At 59.5% G+C, this 21,579-nt stretch overlaps 1 protein-coding gene across 1 annotated transcript in view; it reads right to left on the bottom strand.

Moving 5' to 3' along the window:
- Positions 1 to 14,205, bottom strand: part of NTN1 (netrin 1) — a 48,855-nt gene extending 34,650 nt beyond the window's left edge. The window contains exon 1 of the mRNA XM_021414426.1: positions 12,969 to 14,205. Coding sequence (XP_021270101.1) covers positions 12,969 to 13,992 — 1,024 coding nt within the window. The 5' untranslated portion in view covers positions 13,993 to 14,205. The remainder of the gene's footprint in view (positions 1 to 12,968) is intronic.

The following is a 21,579-nucleotide window of genomic DNA, read 5'->3' as shown; positions in this document are numbered from 1 at the left end:
GGACATTCAGAGCATGTGGGGGAATTATGTGCTGTTGAATTACCTCTAGAAGAACGCACTTCTCCTAAAGAGCACAAGGCCAAGAGACGATTGGGTCATTCAACCTGCTGCAGCACTGAGCATCTACCTCCTTCCACAATTTGGACCAGAGACCTTAGTGCCCTTCCCAACCCGTGTGACCATATCTCCAAAACCACATCTACATGGAATGGGGAGCAAGGACGGCAGCAGCCATTCAAGCAAAGATTGTCTGGAGTTGGTAAACCCGTACCCTGTGAGCTTTCTAGGAACACATAATAGGAGAGCCTCTAGCTGCAGAAAGGGGACTGCAGGCTCCCAGGTGAAGGAGTAGCACTGAGCAACCATGGCATGTCATGCCCATAGTGCAAACCTTGGCTGGCCATGTACCCTGCTGATCAGCTCACTGGGACAGAAGCATTCCTCAGCCCTGCTCCTGTGGCATCTCCATCGGATTTTTATAGCTTATTGTCTGCTCCAGAGCCAGACGCCCTCTGAGCACAGTAGAGGTGGGTCTTATTTCTGCAGCTGGGGCCAGAAGCCTCCTCTTCAGATTGCACAGCGATAAGGGGTGACTGGGGCTCTTTATGACATTGCTTAATGAGCTGATGACGTTTTTACGAATGAAGAAAGCCCCAAGATTATTAGACCTTCTTCAGAGATGCCAAGACACTTCCCTGACTAACCAACCCTGCTTGCATTCTTCTCCGCAGATGAAATCTTTGTAGCACATTTCCTCTTCCTGCCCTTCAACAAATCGTCCCCTCCTGAGCAGCTCCCTTTTCTTCTGCTCATCCATTGCACATTGGATGGGACCGGTGTGCCCAGGGCCTGGGATGGGGCACAGGTCTGGATGTGGGCTGAGCTTTCCTTAAGTTCAAGAGGGGGATGCAGGGTGAGGTGTGCACAAAGCCATCAATGTGTATGGCTCTGCAAGAGCCAGTCCTGCCTCCTTAGTGGATAAGATGGTTTTGAAAGAGCAAGTTAAGTGTGCCAGGGTATACGGAGAATTTGTGAGGGGCTTTTCTAAAATCCCACACAAGAGGCTGTTAAGGAAACCTGGTAACCAGGGGATAAGAGGCAAATTCCCATCTTAAAACTGGGCTTGGGTGGCGGAGACAAAGGGTTTGAGCCCTGCAGGACTTGGCATGCGGGGAGGTGAACGGCACCCAGGGCGTCCTCATAATTAAAAATAATAACAGTGAGCACTTTCAAAGCACTCGGTAAACATGATTAACTAATTAGTCAACTCTTTACTAATTAACCAGTCACAGGACTGGTATGGCTCAATATGTTTAATGATCCGGAGAGCGGCTGAATAGCTGGGGGCAACGTCTGCAGAGCAGGAGCCGCGCAGGGGATGGAGGGATGGATGGGGATGCTGGGATGTGCTCACAACGAGGCTGGGGAGGGAGGGAGGGACACTCACCACGGGCACAGCCGTGCCCTGCTTCTCTTCCCCTGCCCTCCCTGTGGGAAGGGACTGCCTGTGCTCCTCCTGGCTGGTGGCTCCAGCACCTCCTTGAGCCCTGCAGGTCACCTCCACACCTTCCCCTGCCTGCTAATCTCACCTGCTGGGGGTGGCTTTAAGTATTTCCTGGCTGTTGTTTGGGCACTTGCTTTCCAGGAGTCTCCTGTAACAGCATCACTGATGCAACCAGAACGGATGGGTACAGCTGTGCCCATAGCTGCTGTTACAACACTGAATCACACTTCAGCCTAGCCCTAGAGGACTTTGCCTGGATGGACGTTTTCCATCAGCAGTCCCCAGCAAGGCAACAGGGCAGGACCTGGCGGCTGCACAGGAGGTGACGGCACCAGGTGCTCTGTGCATGGACATGGAGCATCCCACCTCCCTGAAGCTGCCACATCTGGAAAAAGGGTCCCCCCTGCTTTCTCTTAACTGGCCCCTGAGCCTCAAGAATGAAGTCCCACCAGTGGGAAAGCGGCTCCCTGCTGCACCGCCAGCTTGCCACTGGGGTAGCAAAAGGGTCCAACAGAAACACTTGGTTCTGCAGTTACCGAGAGAGAAAGAAAGAAAATTCTCCCATGCAGAACAGTGTTTCGAGGTCAATAGAGAAAACCCTGTGGGCTGAATACCCAATCTGGGGAGGCTGGCAAGGAGGCTCGGGATCTGGGTGTCTGTGCTGTCACACTTGTAGCCAGGTTACCATGGCTCATCGCAGTGCATCCACACCCCAGGGGGCTGCTCCTCGCCTGCATTCAGCTCCTCCAGAATTGAGGAGGACAGTTGATTTGCAGGAGAAAAAACAACCCTTAGTGGTCCTGTCATGTCATCGCCCTGGGGGTTCACAAAGGACCAGGGGCTGCAGCCCAGGAGGGAGCTGAGCACACGACCCCAGGCACGGTGCCCCCTCCCCTGCAGGGCTGGGACCTGAGGCATGGTGGGTGATGGGTGGTGAGGATGCTGCGGGTGGTGAGGATGTAGATATGGCTGTAATGCCTGACACTCATGGGTCACCAGAATCACCCCATGCTCAGGGTGCAGATAGCACAAGGAGGCAGGAGGGGTGCAGGCATCCTGCTTTTCGGGGTTTTCTTCCCAAAACAGGGTAGGGTACCCAGTGGGGACGCTCAGGCTGCACTCAGTTCTCTGGGGCTCCCCGTGCTGAGCTGGGGCATTCCCAAAGGCAATGGCTACCGCTGGGGGAGGGGACCTGGGCGCACACCCCCTCCTCCCAGGGGAAGGGGACTGAAAGAAAAGCTGCATTTCTTTAGAAAGCAATGCCTGACTATGGGAAGGGTCCCTGTATCCATGCAGCCTCCCAGTCCCCTTTTAGTAATCTCACTTCTGGGCCTGCATTCATTCAGACTCTGCGGAGGATTAGCTGACCTTTCTTTCAGCAGTTGGTAAGCCGGGGATGTTAAGGCTTCCCAAAAATGAAGCTCTCAGGGCACTGTCTCCCAGGAGGGAGCCCACAGGGCTACTCAGCCAGACCACGCACTGTCCTCCTGCTCCCAAAAACAGAGGTTTGTGGATACTGGGTGACACTGAGCAGCACCGTGACGGTGATGGGGTGGCACTGGCACGCAGGACAAGCTGATCCTGCACTGCGAGGGAGCGTTCACTCTGAAACCTAACAACGACTGGTGCCTTGGCCAGCGCTTTGCGGCAGAAAGGGCTCAAGCTGGGTCTGAGCATGAGGATTTGTGTTAAGCTCCCAAGCTCAGACGTGACGGAGTGACACACAAAGTGCTTCCCGCAGAGGGGGAATGTGCACGCGGCGGGGCTGCGCTCCCCCGGCCAAGTGGATCTGAGCGCAGAGCGGCTGCCGGCGGTTCACCGAAACCCCGACGGGAGAACAAACTGCGCAGGGGGAGAGCAGGGCTTCGTCCAAAGCAGAAAAACTGGAAATCATTTCTCCTCCTCCCGCTTCCTTTCTCTGTCCATTAAGTTTGAATTGAGACATTGGCGAGGCAGAAATAACTAAACAAGTCCAAACGCCCCAGCAGAAAGCTCTGAGCTGGATGCAAGCAAAGCCAGCGCTGTTCCTCTGCTCTTTCCATCCGGCCCAACTCTGTTATTTCACAGAAGCCGTGGTGGGGTCAGGGCAGGGGATGCCGTTGTGATCCACTTAAATTGCTCATTTCAATGAGCTGCTAACGGGACTAATTTTATAGGCACCATAACCCGCCGCGAGAAGCTGCTTTACGACCCTCCACTCCCCCTGACTCGAGCTGGAGCACGGCTGCGTCCTCACTGCGGCACAGACCCGCTGCTTGCACGGCCAGCGGCATCGCTAATTCAGAGAATAAAACTGTCTTATGAGATATAAATTAGGTTATTGCTCAGGAGACGAGCCGCTCTGCTCAGCTGCCGTCAGAGAGCATCTGTTGCAATGGCAATAGCAGGTGATTCCAGCCCTGCTCAGTACAAGATACATCCCATGTATTTTGGTGGCTCATGTGAGCACTGCGTGTCCTGTGCCCACTGTGCCCCACTGCTGGCTGGGACCTTCACCTGAGGACGCAGCAGGGGACCAGAGCCCCTGGGAAGGGGGTGCAGCCCGGGCCATGCCCTTGTGCTGGAGGCTGTAGGTTTGCAGGCTGCAAAGCGCACCTCTGGTGCTGGAGCAGCAGTATTAGTGGCCCACGAGAGGAAGCATATAATCAGCCTTCAATGCTGTGTAATTACACAGAAATTACCAAGAGAAATTAATGCCAAAAGGTGAACATATGGGTTGCAATGGGTTTTGCCTCTGATTGCTGTCACTCATAGCTGTGGGCAGAATCGAGGCCAGAAGTGTGACTTCTCGTTGGTGATTTACTGCACCAAAGCGCGGCTGGTGCTGACAGCTGCACTGCTCCACACCCCAGGAACCCCTCCCTGGGAGCGGGGATCCCCGCGCTCCATGATCCAACCACAGAGACGATCCCAGTGGGATCTAGCCCCACCTCTGGGGGTACTCCTTCCTGCTCCGACCTGCTGAATCCCAGCATGATTTTTATGAATGGACACACGGCAGTGGGATGCAGATGAGGTGGGCAGGTGCAGGAAGCCCGCTGGTGGCACAGGGACCCCACGGCTCCTCCTTGCCAACACGGGGCCACCGGTGGGAAAGCAGCAGGAGATGGCCGCGTGCCACGGCCGAGCCCCTCAGGAACTCATTGGCATGCCAGTGCGGTAGCCGGGCGCTGTGCGACACAGTGGGAGCATGTCAATGCTTCTGGGGCTTCTGTACGGCCCAGCTCTCCACGGGGAGCCCCCCGGGGAAGGGAGGGACCCCACATAACAGGTGACATAAGGAGACCTTGGGTCCCAGGGGTGGCAAAAGGATGGACCTCGGCACATGGCACCCCATGCGAGTGAATGGGACCTGCTCACAGCCCAGGACCTGAGCACAAACAGCATCACCACGGTCAAGGCAAGCCAGCCTGCTTACTGGCAATAGGTGCATTCATTCCAAATGTACACCCACTTTGTATCCCTTTATATCAGACAGCTGCTCCAAGGGGCTGCTGGAATAAAGGAAAAACAAAGTCTGCGTGCCTTCATGCCTCCCCGCTTCCCTTCGCCGAGCTGCTGCTATTGGCGTTGTTGTTATTATTATTGTTATGATTATATGCATTTCGTTCTCTGCTCGGTAATGAATAATTTATGGCTCCGTCTCCATCCTCTTTCAATGGGTTCACTATCCGGGGAGACTCGCTGAATAATTTGGATCATTCGTTTTCAAGTGCGTGGGCTGCCGACAAATTGTTCGCCTTTCATTCCTGGGGACGTCCATTGGTCACCAACGGGGATTTCTTTGGCCGCCCCGCGCACGTGACGGGCTGTCTGGGGTTTTGTGGCCATGGGGTTTCTTTATTGATTGGGTGGAACGTGCTGAAGTGGAGACTTGGGGGGGGGGACCCGCATCGCTGGAGGGATCGGTTTGCCAAATCGCCGTGAGCGTTTGGTGGCTCCATGGAGGCTTGGGAAGAGGGAATGCTACGGAGTGTAAGATTAAGCACCATGTAACGTTTTAAAGGTTTGATTTGACCAAAACTATGATTCAGTGGATTGCTAAGCTTCCAGAGTGCTAACCGGAATCCTGGGAACAGACAGGTTTGTAACAGACTTGCTCTGAGCAAGGCCTTTCCTTCGAAAACAAGAGAGTGTTGGGTGCGCTGTTAGCCTGGCTCTGCCTAGCAGGGCTGTCTGACGGCCTGGTGACACCCGGCTGCAGTCCATGGCAGGAGGCAGCAGGGATAAGCCCCGCTCCTCACCCAGTGTTGGGGCTCGGGGTGGGGCCTTCCCCACAGCTCCCCGTGGTTTGTCCCAGGAGTCATCCCCCACACTTCCTGCCGGCACCCACATATCCATGAAAACCACTGGGATGCGCTGTGCTTGGCCGCATGATGAATTGGTATCACCCCCACTCCCTGTCCCATGACACCCCCGATAACTTTGCGGTCCCCCCTGCCCCACACTGCTGCCCACCTCAATTTACGAGCAGCGTGCGAAGGACAGGCACCGGGCGGCTGGGCTGAATCGCGCGGGAATATTAGCCGAGTTACAAAAACAAACAAACCAAACCCCGCCGGGAGCCCGTTTCATTTATCTTCTTTTGTCCGGTTTTGCTTCAGCGTGAAAGTCGCCCTTTCAAGCCCAGCGGTTGTGTTCCAGCCCCGGCGGGCAGCTGATCCAAAGCGCTGCACCGCGAGCTTCCCCGCGGCATGTTTGCACAGCTCAATTCATTTCTAAATATTCAGCGGCGTTTCCCTCCCTCCCACCCTCCCAGCACTTTCTGCCCGAGAGCCGAGGGTGTAAAGCACAGGGCCGGGGATCCTGGTGCACAGAGCCTTTGTGTGCAAACACAAGCTGCTGTTTGTATTTGCCTTCACACTGTCAGAGCCCAATTGTGCGCGCTGCAGTGCTGGCTAGCAGGCTGCCTGCAATATCCGCTCGGCCGTCCCCGCTGCCAGAGGGACGCTCCCCCTCCCCGGGACGCTTTGAAGCAAAGTGATTTCATTTCACGAGGCTTTCGCTAATCGCGGTGCGATCTCTGACATTAAGCAGAACCAACTCCCTGTTGCAAAAGGACGGGAGGATGGGAGGGTAAACAGCCAGTCTGGGGGGGTCCAGCGTCCCGAGGATGCTCAGCACTGCCATGGGTGATCTGTAAAAGCACCCCATTTCTCCCATCTTCCCATTTCTCCCATCTTCCCATTTCTCCCATCTTCCCATTTCTCCCATCTTCCCATTTCTCCCATCATTTCTCCACTGTCTCCCTGCAAGAATGAACCGAGGTGCTGCATCAGGCTGCTGGGTGCCAAAAATCCCTTTTTCCCATCAAATGCATTGTGCCTGCTCCCTGCATCTGCTACAATGTGACTGCTTAGATTGGACCCCAAACATCCAGTCGGCTGGATCCAGATGGGACATTAATTCACCCCTCATTGCTGCCATGAAAATCAAGTCATATTTGGTTGAAATAAAGCAGGGATGGTGATGATTCTCATGGTCCCGCAGCATGGAGCCTGGTAAGGATCAGCTGATGAGGTAACACGGGGAAGATGATATGGGTTCTGCATCTTTCCATCCAAATCCATGAGCCCAGTGTTCGAAGGTGGGGGTGTAAGGGCAGGGATGGGGCAGAGCAGATAGGCAGCAGCTCAGCTTCTCTGCACCCAGAAAGCACTTCCCATCCCAGCAGTTCCCTGCTGCAGGTCAGGATGGATTCGTGCCACACCACCCTGCAGAGCCCAGCTGCTCACAGCCTGCCTTGCTGCCCAGCATTGCTGCTCCTCACTCTGCTTTTGTCCTTCTCCAGGTGAAACTGAAATTCCCACCTGCACTGTCTCTGCCTTAGGAGCTGTGTGCAGGATGTGGCAATGGGCTCTTTCCCTGCTCTTCTCACTGCACTCTGCAGTGAAGGTCACTTTGCACAAGAAGGGCACAGCAGCGGTCTGGGCTCGGCTGGTGCCTTCAGTGCGGCAGGGCTGCCTATGCCAGCAGAGACCCTGGGTGCTGAGCACCATCCCCAGCACACACAGCAATCCCCTTATCACTCCATCAGTTCTTAAATTCTGAGCACCAATGGAATAAATCCATAAATCCACAAATCTATAAACCCATGTCCCAGCCAAGCTGTGTGCCTCCCCCATCCCTGCCCCTTCCAACACAGGTGCCCGTGCTGTCCCAGCTCAGGACCCTTTCCTTCACCAGATAACCCCTGCAGCACCACGTTCCCTCCCCGCAGGAGCGCAGGAGCCAAGCGGGTGTGTGGCAGAGCCACACTGCTCCATCCCCAGCAAGCTGCAAGCTGCCGCAGGAACAGCCTCATTGCCTCCTTATCAGTCCCCAGGGCATCCTAATCCCCCTATAAACGAAAGCTATTAGTGAGAGGTCTCCTTAAGAGCCTGCCTGTCACCTCCCCATTGGGGGATATCTCAGCACGCTGTTGGCCGGATGAAGCGCTGTGTGCTCTGGGTGTGTGTCTGTCCCTTCGGGTGACTCTGTTTGGTGCAGTCAGGAAGATGCCACAGATACACGGGGTTGAGCTGGGGGTGGTGAAGTTCCCTTGCATGCTCAGAGCTCGATCCTGCAGGGACAAGGACGCTGCAGGCAGAGCTGTCAGTGCTCACTAGGAGGGGCTCACCGTGCTACCTGGTGGTCCTGGGGATGGTTTGGGGTTATTTCTGCTGTTTGACAGCAACATAGGGCTCACCCTAACCTGCACCTCCTCCACCCTTCAAAGGAGAATGGAAACCCATCACAGCCCCAAACCCAAGGTCAGGGGACAGAGCTGTGGTGTCCCTGTTCTGTGCAGGGTGCCGGACCAGATGGCCTTTAAGGGTCCCTTCTGACTCCAGCCGTCCTGTGATTCTATGATGCATTTGCAACACAAATATCCTAAGTACTCACAGCCCAGCAGGAAGGTGTGAGCCTGGGAGAGCTTCACACGGGGCCGTGTGCTTCTCGCTCTGCGGGGCTGGGAGCGCGTCCCCCCGGGCGGTCACAGGGAGTCTGCACGGCGAGGACAGTGCTGGCTGAATGAGGATGACATGCGTTGGCCCAGAAAGAGGAGGGCAGAGATTAGTCGTGGACAAGCTCAAGGGAAGGCAAGTGTCCAACCCCGAGTGCCAAGCCTGGTTTTGTTTTAGCCTTAACTGCGCTTTTTTGTTTGTTTGTTTGTTGGTGTAAAAACCTTTCTGTTGGAAATCAGTTTAACTTTAAGCTTCCTGAGAAGAAAAGCCTGTGAGAAAGCTCTGCCCATGCAGGGCCCGCTTGGGAAGCTACAATGGGAGTCTCGGCCGCTTATGGGCTCATATTTCTATGGCTACAGCACCCAGAGCGATTCCCCATGCAGAATGACCCATGGGAGCTGGGCGCTGGGATGGGAGCAGGGTACAGCCCGTGGGGGCTGTGTTCCAGCTGCAGGGATGCTGTGCTGCTGCTTCACTCCTTCTCTGCCCCCATCCCACGTGCAGCCGTGCTTTGGTGTCTGGGCCAGGGGAAACTGAGGCACGAGGGAATGAGACAAACCTGGATATGAGGAATGCTGAGCATCCCTTGTGTCCTCTGCAGGTAACAGGAGGTTTGGGCACACAGCGCTCCAAAACCAGTCTGCAGCTTGCTGCGAGCAGCAGGGACTGAGCATGGCCACAGGACCACCCTGGTGTCCCCAGGGCCATCCATCAGCACCAGTTGTCTCCTCATCCTATTGGGTGGCCAGTGGGAGTGGGAAGGCCCTGGAGGGTTTGATTTCCCCAGCTGTGGTGAGAATGAAGGGGAACCCAGGTGCTGCAGCAGGTAACACTGCCCACAAATCTCTCCCTGAACTGCCACCAAAATGAGAACGGTCCATCCCCAGTCTGCCTGGAGGAAGTTTCTCATTGGAAATATGGCAGCCCTGTCCCTGGCAATTCCCAGTGCCGGAGATGACGTTTCCCTTCAGCAGGAGGAGAGGCCGGCTCACAAACCGCTCTGACACAGACACATGGCAGCCTGGGAACCCACCACCACACGCAGCGTGGAGCAGAGCCTGACACCAGCGCTGCACACCGGGTGCCAAATCCCATATCTGAACACACAATATGTTTCCTTTTTCTCACTGCAGCCGCACTCGTTATTGTTCAGTGCTCTCCAGGCATAACACAGGGCCAAAATCCGAGAGGAGCCCAGCACCTGCAGACCCCGCTGACGTCAGAGTGATGTGCAGGTGCCGGTGCATCTCCCCGCAAAGCGCTCGGGGCAGCACTGGGAACGGCGGCAGGAGGTGGTTCCCAAAGCGCCTGCAGCCCGCGCCGTCTGGAAAATGCACTAGTGGCATTTTGTGCGAGTGAAAGGGGGTTTTCTGAAGGCTTTCACAGCAGATCCTGTCTGCGTCATGAGAAATTGTGGGGTGGTGTTGATTGCATTGGATGGATTTCCCTAAGTATGCATCCCCAGCTGCACTTCTGTGCATCCGCACCAGCTCACCAGCAACAGAGCTCTGCAGGCATTTCAGCTCAAGCCTTTCCCAGCTGCAGGCTCCTCTCACAGGGGACACAAAGGGTTGGCCATGAGCTGGGGTTTGGGCTGAGCGGTGCAGCACAGTGCAGGGGAGAGGAAGGATGCAGAGCAGATCTCCCCGCCTGTCAGTGATTGCAGCCGCTCTCCTCCAAGCTGTGTCCTCCCCGGAGCCCGCTAGCTGCCAGGCGCCCAGCCAAAGCCACTCTGCGAGGCCAAGCTCCGCGTGGAGCAGCAGTGTGCCAGGTAATGCTGATGGGAACCTGTTGTGGCACAGAGTGCTGTTGGCGGGGCTCCTTCTACCCTTGAAGGACATCTCCTAGGGCCAGCCCGTGCCCTGCGCGGGGCTCTTGTGGTCAGCGAGAGGTGATAAAGAAAAACTCGATCTGGCTGCTGAGAAACATTCCCGTGGGAAATTTTGATTTCTTGTCAGAAACTGCAGTGTGTTTCTGTTTCAGCCCCCAAAAAAAGCATGAACGGGAACAAAGTTTCCGTTTTGGCAGGGGGAAGGGGATCACCGAAGAAAACACCCCAATTTTCAGGCAAAGCAGACACATCCTGTCATTTTTCTCTTTGATTAAAAACTCAGCTTGCTCTCCCAAAAAGAGCAAAGTCAAAGGAAAAGCCGTAACCAGTTCTCACTCGATGGGCCGGGGGCAAATTCAGCGGATTTGGGGAATTCACCTGCTCCCTCAGCACAGGGCTCCTCCAGCCGTGCAGGTGAAGATCCCTCAGTGTGCAGCCAACAGCATCACCACCAGCAGCCGCACGCTGCCCAGCCCCGGTCCCTGCCCGGCACCTGCACCCCGAGGGTCAGCAAAGGCTGATTTCCTCCGGGTTCAGGAGAGAAACCAGGGTGGGCTGTCGGTCATGAGCAAGTGGGTGGGAGCTGAATGGGTTTATTGTGATCTTTATCTAGGAGGATTATTCCAGGCAGTGTGGGCTTGGCTGGGCGATGCAGTTGTTTGGCTGAGGTCGGTGTTGCAGTCTGGTAGGTACGGCCCCAAGGAATCTGCAGCAAAAATGGGACTATGGGAAATGGTTTTACTGGAGTTTCGCTATTGTGAAACACTCACTTCCCAGCAAACTGCGAGGAAAAGGAAGCAAAGTTGGCAATTTTCATTTGCAAAAGTCTGAACTGCGCGTGGTCTGCAAGGCAGAGCCTGGCACAAGGTCCCGTTTTACTGGAAATTGGGAACTTGATCAGAAATAAACGGGAAGGGGGGGAGATGGTAGGTGCACAGGGCAGTGACTGAACAGAGGCATTTTTGGGAACATTTTGGGGCACTGCCGAGTAGCCCAGGAATGCGGCAGTGACCACGGGGCACTGAATTTCACGGCATGCTTTCTGCAACCAGGGAACCTGCCCCGGGCTGTGAGATGGGAGGTGTGGACGGTGCGAAATGCCCTGTCCGCTGCCGGTCAGAGGAAAGCAAACCCGGAGACAAATCATGGCTCAGCGCTGCTCGCACACCCGGGCACTGCTCCCCGCTTCCTCCCCCCCCACCCGGGAGCTGGGAAACAGCCGATCCTCGGAGCCGCAGCCCGGGGGGACCGGAGCCTCTGGGGCTGAGCACCGCCGGGCACCGGGACAGCGCCGGGCACCCGCATCCCCCGCCCTGACCCCGGTAACGCGCGGTCGCTGCCAGCCTTGGCCGTGCCTCGGCGTTGAAGGCGCCGGCGAAGAAATTACCCTCTCTGCAAGGGACACATCTGATTGTGATTTGGGAAAAAAAAAAAAAAAAAAAAAAAAAAAAAAAAAAAAAAAAAAAAGCCCAACTAACTCTGCCGCTCCGTTTTTTTGGTGGATTTTTTTTTGTTCCCTATCGTCGGAGCTGCGAATGTTTTGGAAGACGGAGCCGTGTTCCGCGTAAACAAGGCGGCTGCGGGCGGCGGGATGCCGGGGACGCGGAGGGGAGATCCGAGCCGAGCCGAGTCCGGGACGCAGCCCAGAGCCGCCGTGGGTCACCCCGAGCCCCCGGCACACGCAGGGACTGGCACGGCCCCGTAAAACGAGGAACGAGGGCTTGAGGCTGCGGGGAGCCGTCGGTAGAGGGTGCGGAGAAACAGCCCCAGCCCCTCAGCCCTGCCCAGGGACGCATCGTCTCCCCTCGGGGACAGCCCCGGAGCTCGCTTTCAACGCGGACGGCGCGGATTCCTCTCCCGAAACGGAGCGAATCGGCTCGGCCCGGCGCTGCCCGTTGGCCTCAGGGCAGGTTCCCGTACCCCCGCCGCCTCCCGCAGCTCGAGGCGGCTGCACCGGGCCCGGAGCCGCGGAGGCTCTGCGGGGCCGTGCCGGGGGCTGCGGGCTCGGCAGAGGTGCCCGGCCACCTTCCTCCCCCAGCAGCGACCGGGGCCGCTCCCCGCTCCGTGCCGAGCTGCGGATCCTCTCATCTGCCGGCCCCAACCCGCGCATCCCCGAGCTGCTTCGCGCACGAACGGGGTTTTACCGCTGTCCTCCGCGTCCCCTCTCCCCGTGCCGATCCCCTCGATGTTCCCTGTCCTGCTCTTCCCTCCGCCCGCTGTGCCTTGCTCTGCTCCCCACGTGCCGTCAGCCGTGCCAGCCCCGGTGCCCCCGTCCCGGCGTTCCGGGTCCTTCCTTACCCCCCGCCTCGCACTGCGGGGTCCGCCGCTGCCTCTTGTCCCACACCCTGTTCCAAACTCCCGTCCTCCGCCGTCCATCCACGTTCTCCCGAGATCCTCGCTCCACACCCCGGGTCCCGCAGCTCCTCACCAGTTCACTCCCGGCTGCCGCGGCTCCATCCCTGTACTCCCGGTTCCCCGCTCCTCGCGTGTGTCCCCGAGCGGCCCCTCGGCGTCCCCTCCTTTGCCCCGCACTTCCGCTCCCCGTGTCCCTGGATGTCCCCACGCCTCCCGCTCCCGCTCCCCGGCCGTTCCCCGCCGGGTCCTCCCCTCCCTCCCTCTGTCCTGGGAAGCCCCGCGCCTCGTCCCTGACCCCGTCCCCGTCCCCTCGCTCCCTGCCGCCACTCACCCACGCACTCGTTGGCCTCTCGGGCGGTCGCCCTCTGCCAGGGCCGGTCGTAGTGGAAGGGTTTGCAGCGGTCGCACTCGGGCCCGGCCGTGTTGTGCTTGCAGTCGCACACCAGGTTGTCGTCGCGGTCGCGGACGCAGCGGGACGCGTGCCCGTTGCACTTGCAGCGCCCGCCGACCTGCAGGTCGGACACGGCGTAGAAGTAGGAGTCGCGGGCGAGCTCGGAGTCGTCCTCGTTCTCGTCGCCGAAGGTGTGCAGGCGGCTGAAGGTCACCTTGATGTCGGTGGCCGTCACCCAGTCCTGCAGCACGGGCGAGTTGTCGAAGTCGTGGGCGGTGGGGCGGCCGTCCAGGGTGCTGAAGGCGATGAGGCCGCCGGAGAGCGGCCACACGTCGGTGAGCCAGTCGGTGCACAGGGCCTCCTGCTCGTTCTGCTTGGTGACCGCGGCCCGGCTCGGCTTGCCGTACATCTTGCGGCACTGCGAGGAGTAGAACTGGAAGGGCACCCACGTCTTGCCGTAGTCCATGGACTTGTAGATGGCCATGGACTCGGGGCGCGGCGAGCAGAACTGCAGGCTCACGTAGGTCACCTCGAACTTCTTGCCGAGGGACAGCGTGAGGGTGACGTTGTGCGGGTACTGCACGTAGCTGTCGGACTGCCAGCACGTCAGGTTGTGCGGGTTGTTGAGGTCGGTGAGGAAGGAGGGCGGGTGGGCGCGCTTGGGGTCGGAGGCGTTGCAGAGGTGGCACGAGCGGACCTGCTCCTCGCCCTTCTCCGTCACCACGCAGTACCTCGACGGCGGCTTCCCGCAGGTGCTCGACACCTTCACCTCTTTGCCGAAAGCCGAGTTGACGAAGTCGGGGATGCAGCGGCGGGGCAGCCCGTGCTCGTCGTAGCAGGGGTCGGGCTGCGCCGTCTGCACGGCGAACATGTTCAGCCCGGGGTAGCCGCCTCGCAGCGGCTGTGCCAGCCACGCGGCCGCCAGCAGCAGGGCGAGCGGCCCCTCCGCGCCCCTCCGCGGCATCGTGCGCTGCGCAGCGGGGCTCTGAGCGGGGCGGCTCGGCCGGCGGAGGCGGTGCGCGGTGCGCGGCTCACGGAGCGCGGAGCATCGCCCGCCCCGCGGCCAGACCCCGCGGAGAAAGGGAGAGCGAAGAGGCGACGGCCCCACAAAAGTGCCGCTGGCGGCGGGGCTGGGTCCCGCCTGCCTCCCGCCCCGGCTCTCGCACGGAGAATGACTGGCGGTCCCAGCCCCCGCCGCGTTTGAGGTCATGCTAAAGGAGTGACATTGCGCTCAAGGAACAGAACAACGACATCCACTGGCGGCTCAGCCAGAGACACGCACAGGCGTCGGGGTGTGTGTATGGGGAGGGGGGGGATGGGAGCGGGACGCGGCCCGGGGGGCCGCCCCGACTCCACGGCGATGGGCGCTCCGAGGGAGCGGGGACGGGCCCGGCTTCCCCCTCTCCGCGAGTCCCCCCGCCCCACGGTTCGTCCTGAGCCCGGACGGGGCGGGGGAAGGCCGGGGCTGCGCGCTCCGGCAGCTGGAGGGGATTCGGGCAGAGCACCGGGAGGGACGGGACCGGGCCTTCTGCCCCCCGCGCTCAGCGGGATCCCCTCCTCTCCCGGTTTCCAGGACACACCGCACGTGAGACCCCTCAGCACGGCGGGGGCTGCCCACGAACGCAGACCGAACACTGCCGAGGCCCTGGCAAAGCCTTCTCCTCATGCAGGTGCCGCTCTCGGGGAACTCCCGGCCCGGCGGGTCCCTGCCCAGAGCCTGGGAAAGAAAGCACTTACCGACAGCCCCAGCCCGACCCCGGGTGAGGGAGACCCCCGAGCCCCCCGCCCGCCCCCAGCTCGTAGCCCCCGGCCGCCCCGACGGGCCGGTGCGGATCCCCGGGAGCGGCGGAGCATCCCGGAGAGCGGCCGCCCTGCTCGGCCCCCTGCCTCCCGCAGCCGCTCCCCTTCATTAAAAGGGCACTTTTATTTTTCCAACGGAGGTGCCCTTTCTCGGAGCGCTGCCCACGCCGTGTCACTCAAGAGGCCGAGTCCTGGCACGGCGACGCGGCCCTTCCGCTGCCAGCCCCGACGGGACGGCCCGAGGCGACAGGGCTGCCCGGGCAGCGGTGAGCCCCACGCCGGCCTCCGCCCCCTCCCCTCCGCCCGCCCCTCTCTCCGCTTTGAATTCCTTGCCACCGAGCTGAATAAAAGTGGTTGTTGTAAATTGAATTAGTGCCTGATTAATCTGCTCCCGGGCCTGCTTGCCCAGCGGGGCGTCTTTGGCAATGCAACCGCCTTCCCTGCAGGGCAGCGGGGCTCCACAGCTTCCCTGCCCCCATCGCTCCCCCCGGCCCCCCCTAGCTGCCCCGCTGCTGCTGGGATTTGTTAACTCTTCCCCTGAACGCAGCCCCTCCGCACCCGACGCTCTCTCTGCTCCGGACCCCCCGAGCCCACCCGGGTTTCGGAGCCGTCGGGGCCCCCTCGGGAGGCGCTGCCCGGCTGCTCCCGGCCGAGTGGAGGTTTCCCCCCCCCTCACTGCGCGTTGTCGGCGTCGTGTCCGTGCATCGTGCCCGGCGCTTCTTCTCCAGCCGCTCGTGTCCGTGACCGGCCCTTCCCCACAGAGACGCCGTGTGCGGGGCTCCTACGGGAAGGACCCGGGGGCGGCCTGGGTGCGCAGCAGGTGCCCCTCTGGCGGCTGTCCGACCCCCACGGCCCGCGGTGCCGTCTAATCTCATTACCGGGCTGTTCATTTAACAACCACCCGGCGCTGCCGAGCCAGGAAGGACTGTGTCCCCCGGCCCCGTGTATTCGGCGTTTCACAACCCCCGGAGTTTCTAATGGCTCTTGCGGTCATTAACGTGATTTACGGAGGCTTTCCTCTAATTACCTCTCCCTCGAGCTATTAAATGCGGGTAAGCAGCGCGGCGGAGAACGAAGCGCACTCCCCGGGGCCGGTTCCGATCCTGCCGCCCCGTCGGGGCCAGAGGGCTGGGGCCGAACCCACCGAGGGATGCTCGGGAGGGGCAGGCCGTGTCCCCAACCCCAGTTTGGGATTGGCTCTGCCCACCGTTAAGCACCAGCGCGGGAGACGCGGAGCTTCGCGACCGGAGAATCCCTGGGATCGGGACCGGAAGCCCCGACGGGACGGGCGGGGAGGAGCGGACCTTTCCCCCAGGTTTGGCTGGGAGGAACCTGGTGAAAAAGGGGAGCGAAGGGTTTTCGGCCGGGAAACGCGGCGCTCGGAGCCTGTTTTAAAAGTCAAATCTCTTCGGGTTCCGGAGCTCGTCCACCTCCTCAGGAACAATGCGCTGCCCCGGGCCCACCTCCCCCTGCCACCGCCCTGCCCTGGGCTGGAGGCGGGGGGGGGGGGGGGGCCGAGCGGCTCTTCTTCCCCTCCCCAATATCTGGGGGCCGTCCCCCCGCCGGGACCGAGAGCGGCTGGAAAGGCAGAGAAGACCCGGGTTGAAATAATCAGGAGCGATTTATTCCCCCGGAGTGACAGTTCTTTTGAGCCGTTGCCGAATGGCAGTTTCTGTCTTTCTGAAAGCTTTTCTTCCAGATTCTGTTCAGATTAGGCTGGGGAGATGAATGAGGCCATTATCCAGCCCAGTAGCTATTCTGAAATGCCAAATTAATTACCAAGGGCTAAATCAAGGCCCTGGGGGCTGGAGGGGAGGGGTGTGTGTAGGAGCCGGGGGGGGGAGGGGGGGTGCGTCGATTTGAGGTGTGAAAATATCTCCGCGATCTTTGAATGCCGGGTACCGCCGGGGCGGCCCCGGGACACCCCTCCCTGTGTCACAGCGCAGGTGCGGCACCGGGAGCGACTCCGGGGGGCTCATCTGTGCCCCCACCCGGGCCCAGTCCCCTTCACCTCCGCGGCTCCCGGGATCAGAGCCGGAACCGCCCGTCCCGTCCCACCCCTCCCAGTCCCGCCCAGCCCCATTCCACTCTAGCCCAGGTGCTCGCACTCCGAGCCAGACCCGTGCATAGAATCCTAGAATTGCTCAGGTTGGAAAGGACCTTCAAGATCATCAAGTCCAACCGCAACCTAACCATACTGCTCTAACAACCCACCGCTAAATCATGTCCCTGAGCACCACATCCAAACGGTTTTTAAACACATTCAGGGATGGTGACTCAACCACCTCCCTGGGGCGCACTCGCAGAGGTGTGGGGCGCTGGCAGACGGGGTCACCTGGGGCGGTGGCAAGAAGGAGCTTCCCGATGCCTCCACCAGCAGCGTCAGCTCCTGGCATTTAGTTCCTCCCCGTGAAAGCTCTTTGGCAATTATTGTTATTACTATTACTCTGATATTTACTCTTCGCTCCCAAGCAAATATCATTTGCACATAAGCTCCTGATCACATTACAGATTCTCATCCCATCACCCACTTTTCTCTTCAGTTCCCAGGAAAGCACACCTTTGGCTCCTCTCATTTAGGCAAAAACCGCTCAATTTAGGGAGCAGCAGGTACACCTTGACTGCAAGGTGTGTGGCTGACACTAAGCCGAGGGCACACGGCCGGCACAGCCCGGGTCAGCCCGCTGAGACCCTGGGCAGAGTGCTGGCAGCAGCGAGAGCAAAGCCAGGCAAGGCTTTACCCTAACCTACACTGTCCTTGCAAACAGGGAATAAGCAGCAGGGAGATTTCCCATGGGCTGAGAAGTGGGCTGTAGAAGGAATCAAGCCTTTAATGTAAATTGGCCGTGGCTGGCAGAGCCCACTGAACACTGGGCTATTCAGCATCGCTGTGAACCTCTAATGACTAACTTGGATTTCAATTATACACCCAGAATTGCCACCAAGTGAGATAAGCCCCTGGAATACTATATTTTCTCTTCTAGGGCCGGCAGACTGGAAAGCTCTGTGTGCCATACGTGATTTATTCGGGGCAGAACTGGCTGACATGCAGTGGCTGTACCCTATGGCTGAGCCCAGGGGCTGGCAGGTGGGTTTGATGCCTACAGGGACTGCTGCACTGCAGGCACCAAATGGGCCCATGGGAACAGGGGCACGCCTCGGTGGTGAAATTGCTAAACCCCTTGATTTAGCTGTGTGCTCCCCCACAGAAGCAACGGCTTCATTCGGATTTGTAGCAGAACAAAACATAACGTGGATCAGCCTGGAAAACGTGGCTGTCTTCTGCACACTGAGAACGTCACTGAGGTGCCACCAGGTTGAAAAACCAACTGGGAGCTCGGTCTGCTGGGAAGGCCCCAGCACCACCTGGATCTCGGGAACCTGGGTGCAAACCCACCCTTTGCAAAGGACATTGCAGGCTCTGGGCTCGCCGCCCTGTGCTGCTCACAGCCCTGCAGCACACCAGCACTTCCCAGTGTTCCCTTAAAATAGCTCACTGGGGTGGAGACAGCTCCTCACCTGTGTTGCAGGATGATCTCTGGGCACTACGAAGCTGGCAGCAGCTCAGTGTGCATGTCTGGCTCTGGTGTAAGGAAACGGCCCACGGAGGGGCTTCTGAGTGCAGCGGGGCCATCCAGGAGACCCCGAGGCCACGATTTCCTATGGGACCCAGGAAAGGCCAGGGAGCTGACACACAGTTCTGGGTTGGGGATTTTCCTCCCCGCTGAGTCAGAATAGAGTCGTGAAAAGGAATTTGATCTCCTTAAGCCGATGTCAGGCAGAGATCGGCCCTGGGCAGAGCTCCGGGCGGGAGGGGGCTGTGTGGGGCCGGGCAGGAGGAGCCCTGAGCTCCAGCTCCATGGAGCAGGGTCATGGCAACGTGCGTCCGCACAGCTCCCGAGCTGCTGCCTTCGCCGAGCAGTTCACCCACCTCCAGCATTTGTGCTCAGCTCCATTTGCAGGTGGAGGCTGCCGAGGGTGGCAATGTCCCCAGGCGCAGGGCTCGGGGTGATGAGGACACATCACCTGCAGAACAGCAGGACACGGGCTTTTCCCAAGCCTTACCCAGAGCACTTTGCAGCAGTCCCTCTCTTTTTGGCAGTCATCCTAGCCTAATTATAATTAAGTATGTATTAAGCGGGTTGAAGTGGCCTTCAAGTGGCTATAACCTTTTAATAGGGGAACCTGCGGGAGGGCAGCGGGAGCGCACTCTGTCCGGGCAGCGAGGTGCTGGGTCAGCCCCGGGCATGGCTGGGGGGCTGGGAGCACCCTTCAGAGGCACCCACCTCGCTCCAAGGGGCTGCAGCCCCCAAACCCAGCCATGTTCCCCCTGCCCTAAGGCAGGTGAGGGACTGCATTCTCCAGATGCTCAGCGGGGCAATGCTGCACGCACCCTGGGCAAAGTGCTCTGGTGTGTGCGGTAGAAAAGGCTGTGACAAGCATATGGCAGGTGGTGGCCGCTCTCCTCATTCCCGCTCCCAAATTCTTTAGTATCAAGGAGTGGGAAGAGTTAAAAATTTGTTTTTTTCTGACCTACCTATACCTACCATACCCTACCCCAGCCTACACTATCCTACCCTACCCTACCCACTTTCTCTCTTTCCCTCTTTCCCTTCTCTTTCCTTCCCCTGCCTCTTCCCCTTCCCCTTCCCCTTTTTATTCTCTCCTGTGTTATTGTCACATTTAAACACGTAGATTTGCAAATCTGAGCCTCAAAATGCCGATGGGACCTGGGAGGATTTTCCAAACACAGAGCAGCTTTAAAATAAATGGGAATTAGAGCACCAGAGTGAAACTTATCCCTGGGGGAGGTGGAGTTAAGTGACGTTTAAGGATTTATGTAGGGCAGAATGGGCAGGGGGTTCTCCTGCCTGGAGGTCCTGTGTTTACTCTGATTCTCACCCAGGGCTGCCCTGCGTGCCCCTGGCCCTGCCCCTCCTGCCCTGCCCCCCCTGGCATGGCCCAGGCATTGCTCCTGCTGCTGTGCTGGGTCACCTGCACGTGCCCTGGCACAGACAGCTTTCTGCTACAAACAGCTCCCAGTGCTGTGTGATCCCTTGCAGTGCAGTATTGCAGCCTGCGAGAAATGTTGAATAGCGTTTCCTCCGCCAGAAAAAAATCCAGCTCTTTTGTTCCTTCCTAGTTTGGGTGACAAAAGGCTGCTCACGTGGCACCTCCCCACCGTCCTGGCTTGCTTTGCACCTGCCCTGGAACCTGAAAGGGAATCAGAATCAGCAAGGTTGGAAAAGACCTCCAAAATCATCCAGTCCAATCATCCACCTACCAGCACCATTTGCCACTAAACCACGTCCCTCAGGTCAACGTCTAAATGCTTCTTGAACACCTCCAGGGTGAGGGTGCAGCTCCCTGGCACACCTCCTGCAAGAGGACAGTTGGTAGCAATGCCCTCCCAGCTCAGCACATCTACCTTTCCCCACCTCCATTCTCAGAGGACACGTTGGCTGCCTGCCATTCCCTGCGTCTGTCACCATCCTTGCCCCCATCCCCATCCCCATCCCCTGCCCTTCTCTGCTTTGCCCCCATCCCCAGAGCTGCTGGGTCCGGTGGAGATGAGCAGACTCTGGTGGGTACCTCCAAAAGATCTCTGAGGTGCTGCTGCCGTCGCGGTTCTCTTTCTTCCAGCATCCTTTCATCTGCATCCCTCCAGAAAACGCGGCCCGTTCCCCGCATGTTCCCTGCCGCTCCTTTGCTGGAAGGATCCGTCCCTGGTGCCGGCAGCGGGATGGCCCCAAACCTTTCCCACCTCAGCAGCGACCTCCGGTGACATCTCGCTGCCGCGCCCCTCGCAGCGCGGTGGGGACCCGCTGTCCCTCTGTCCCCTGCTGCCATCTGCCGGTTCGTCCGTCCGATGATGTGCATCCTAAACGTTCTCTCTTAGCGGAAGGGAAATGAAAGCAGCATGCGGACACCTGTCCCTGATGGCTGCGCAGGGCTGGGAGCCGGGCGGAGGGCACTGCTGGGAGCTCCGCGGTCCCCTGGGTTGCGAGCTGCTGCAGAGAGCTGTAGCTCTTCTTGCACAACGTGCTCAGGGCTCGGAGCATCCTTCGGCTGCAGCTCTCCTTGCACGAGGTGCTCCGGGCTCAGGGCATCCTGCAGCCGACGGACTCACCATGGAGCTCTGGAGCACGGAGGGCTCGGGGGGCTCGGGGGGGGGGGCGGTGCTGAAGATCCTCACGGACCCACCGAGGCACCCGCGGCTCTCACAGCAGCTCTCCTCCGAACCCCGCCCATGAAGCTGCAGGGCACGAAGGCCTTTGGCTGGTTGCTTTCCGGGGTGCATTCACCCGGTGGGCGCAGCCCGGGTGCTGCCCGATCGCACCCACGGGCGTGGCTCCACGCGAGCTGCAGTTCCGCACCGGGACACGGGGTGGGGGCCTCAGCCCACGGAGCAGCGCTCCCGGCCGCGGCTCCTCGCAGGGCTCTGCCGCTCCCCGGAGCCGCCCTGTGGGACGAGGGCAGCCCTCGGCGTGCGAGGGGACTTCTGGCAGCGTCTCGCCACGGGAAGTCGTGGAGTAAATCCCGGGTGCAGCTCCTGCAGCAGAGGAGGCAGCAGCTCAGCGGGCACAGCCTGGAGCCGGAGCAGCGAGCAGCTGAGCATCTTAGCCCGCAAAAGGGCAAACGTCACCCGTCTGAACGGGCAGGGGAAGATTGTGCAGAACGACCCTGTGCTCTCACCCATGCCACAGAAAGTACGTTTCCTCTCCTCTCCTCTCCTCTCCTCTCCTCTCCT

Source organism: Numida meleagris, chromosome 17 (assembly GCF_002078875.1).
Source record: "Numida meleagris isolate 19003 breed g44 Domestic line chromosome 17, NumMel1.0, whole genome shotgun sequence".
Classification (NCBI taxonomy): Eukaryota; Metazoa; Chordata; class Aves; order Galliformes; family Numididae; genus Numida; species Numida meleagris.
The sequence above is the reverse complement of the archived record's forward strand: the minus strand, read 5'-3'. Positions and strand labels throughout refer to the sequence as shown.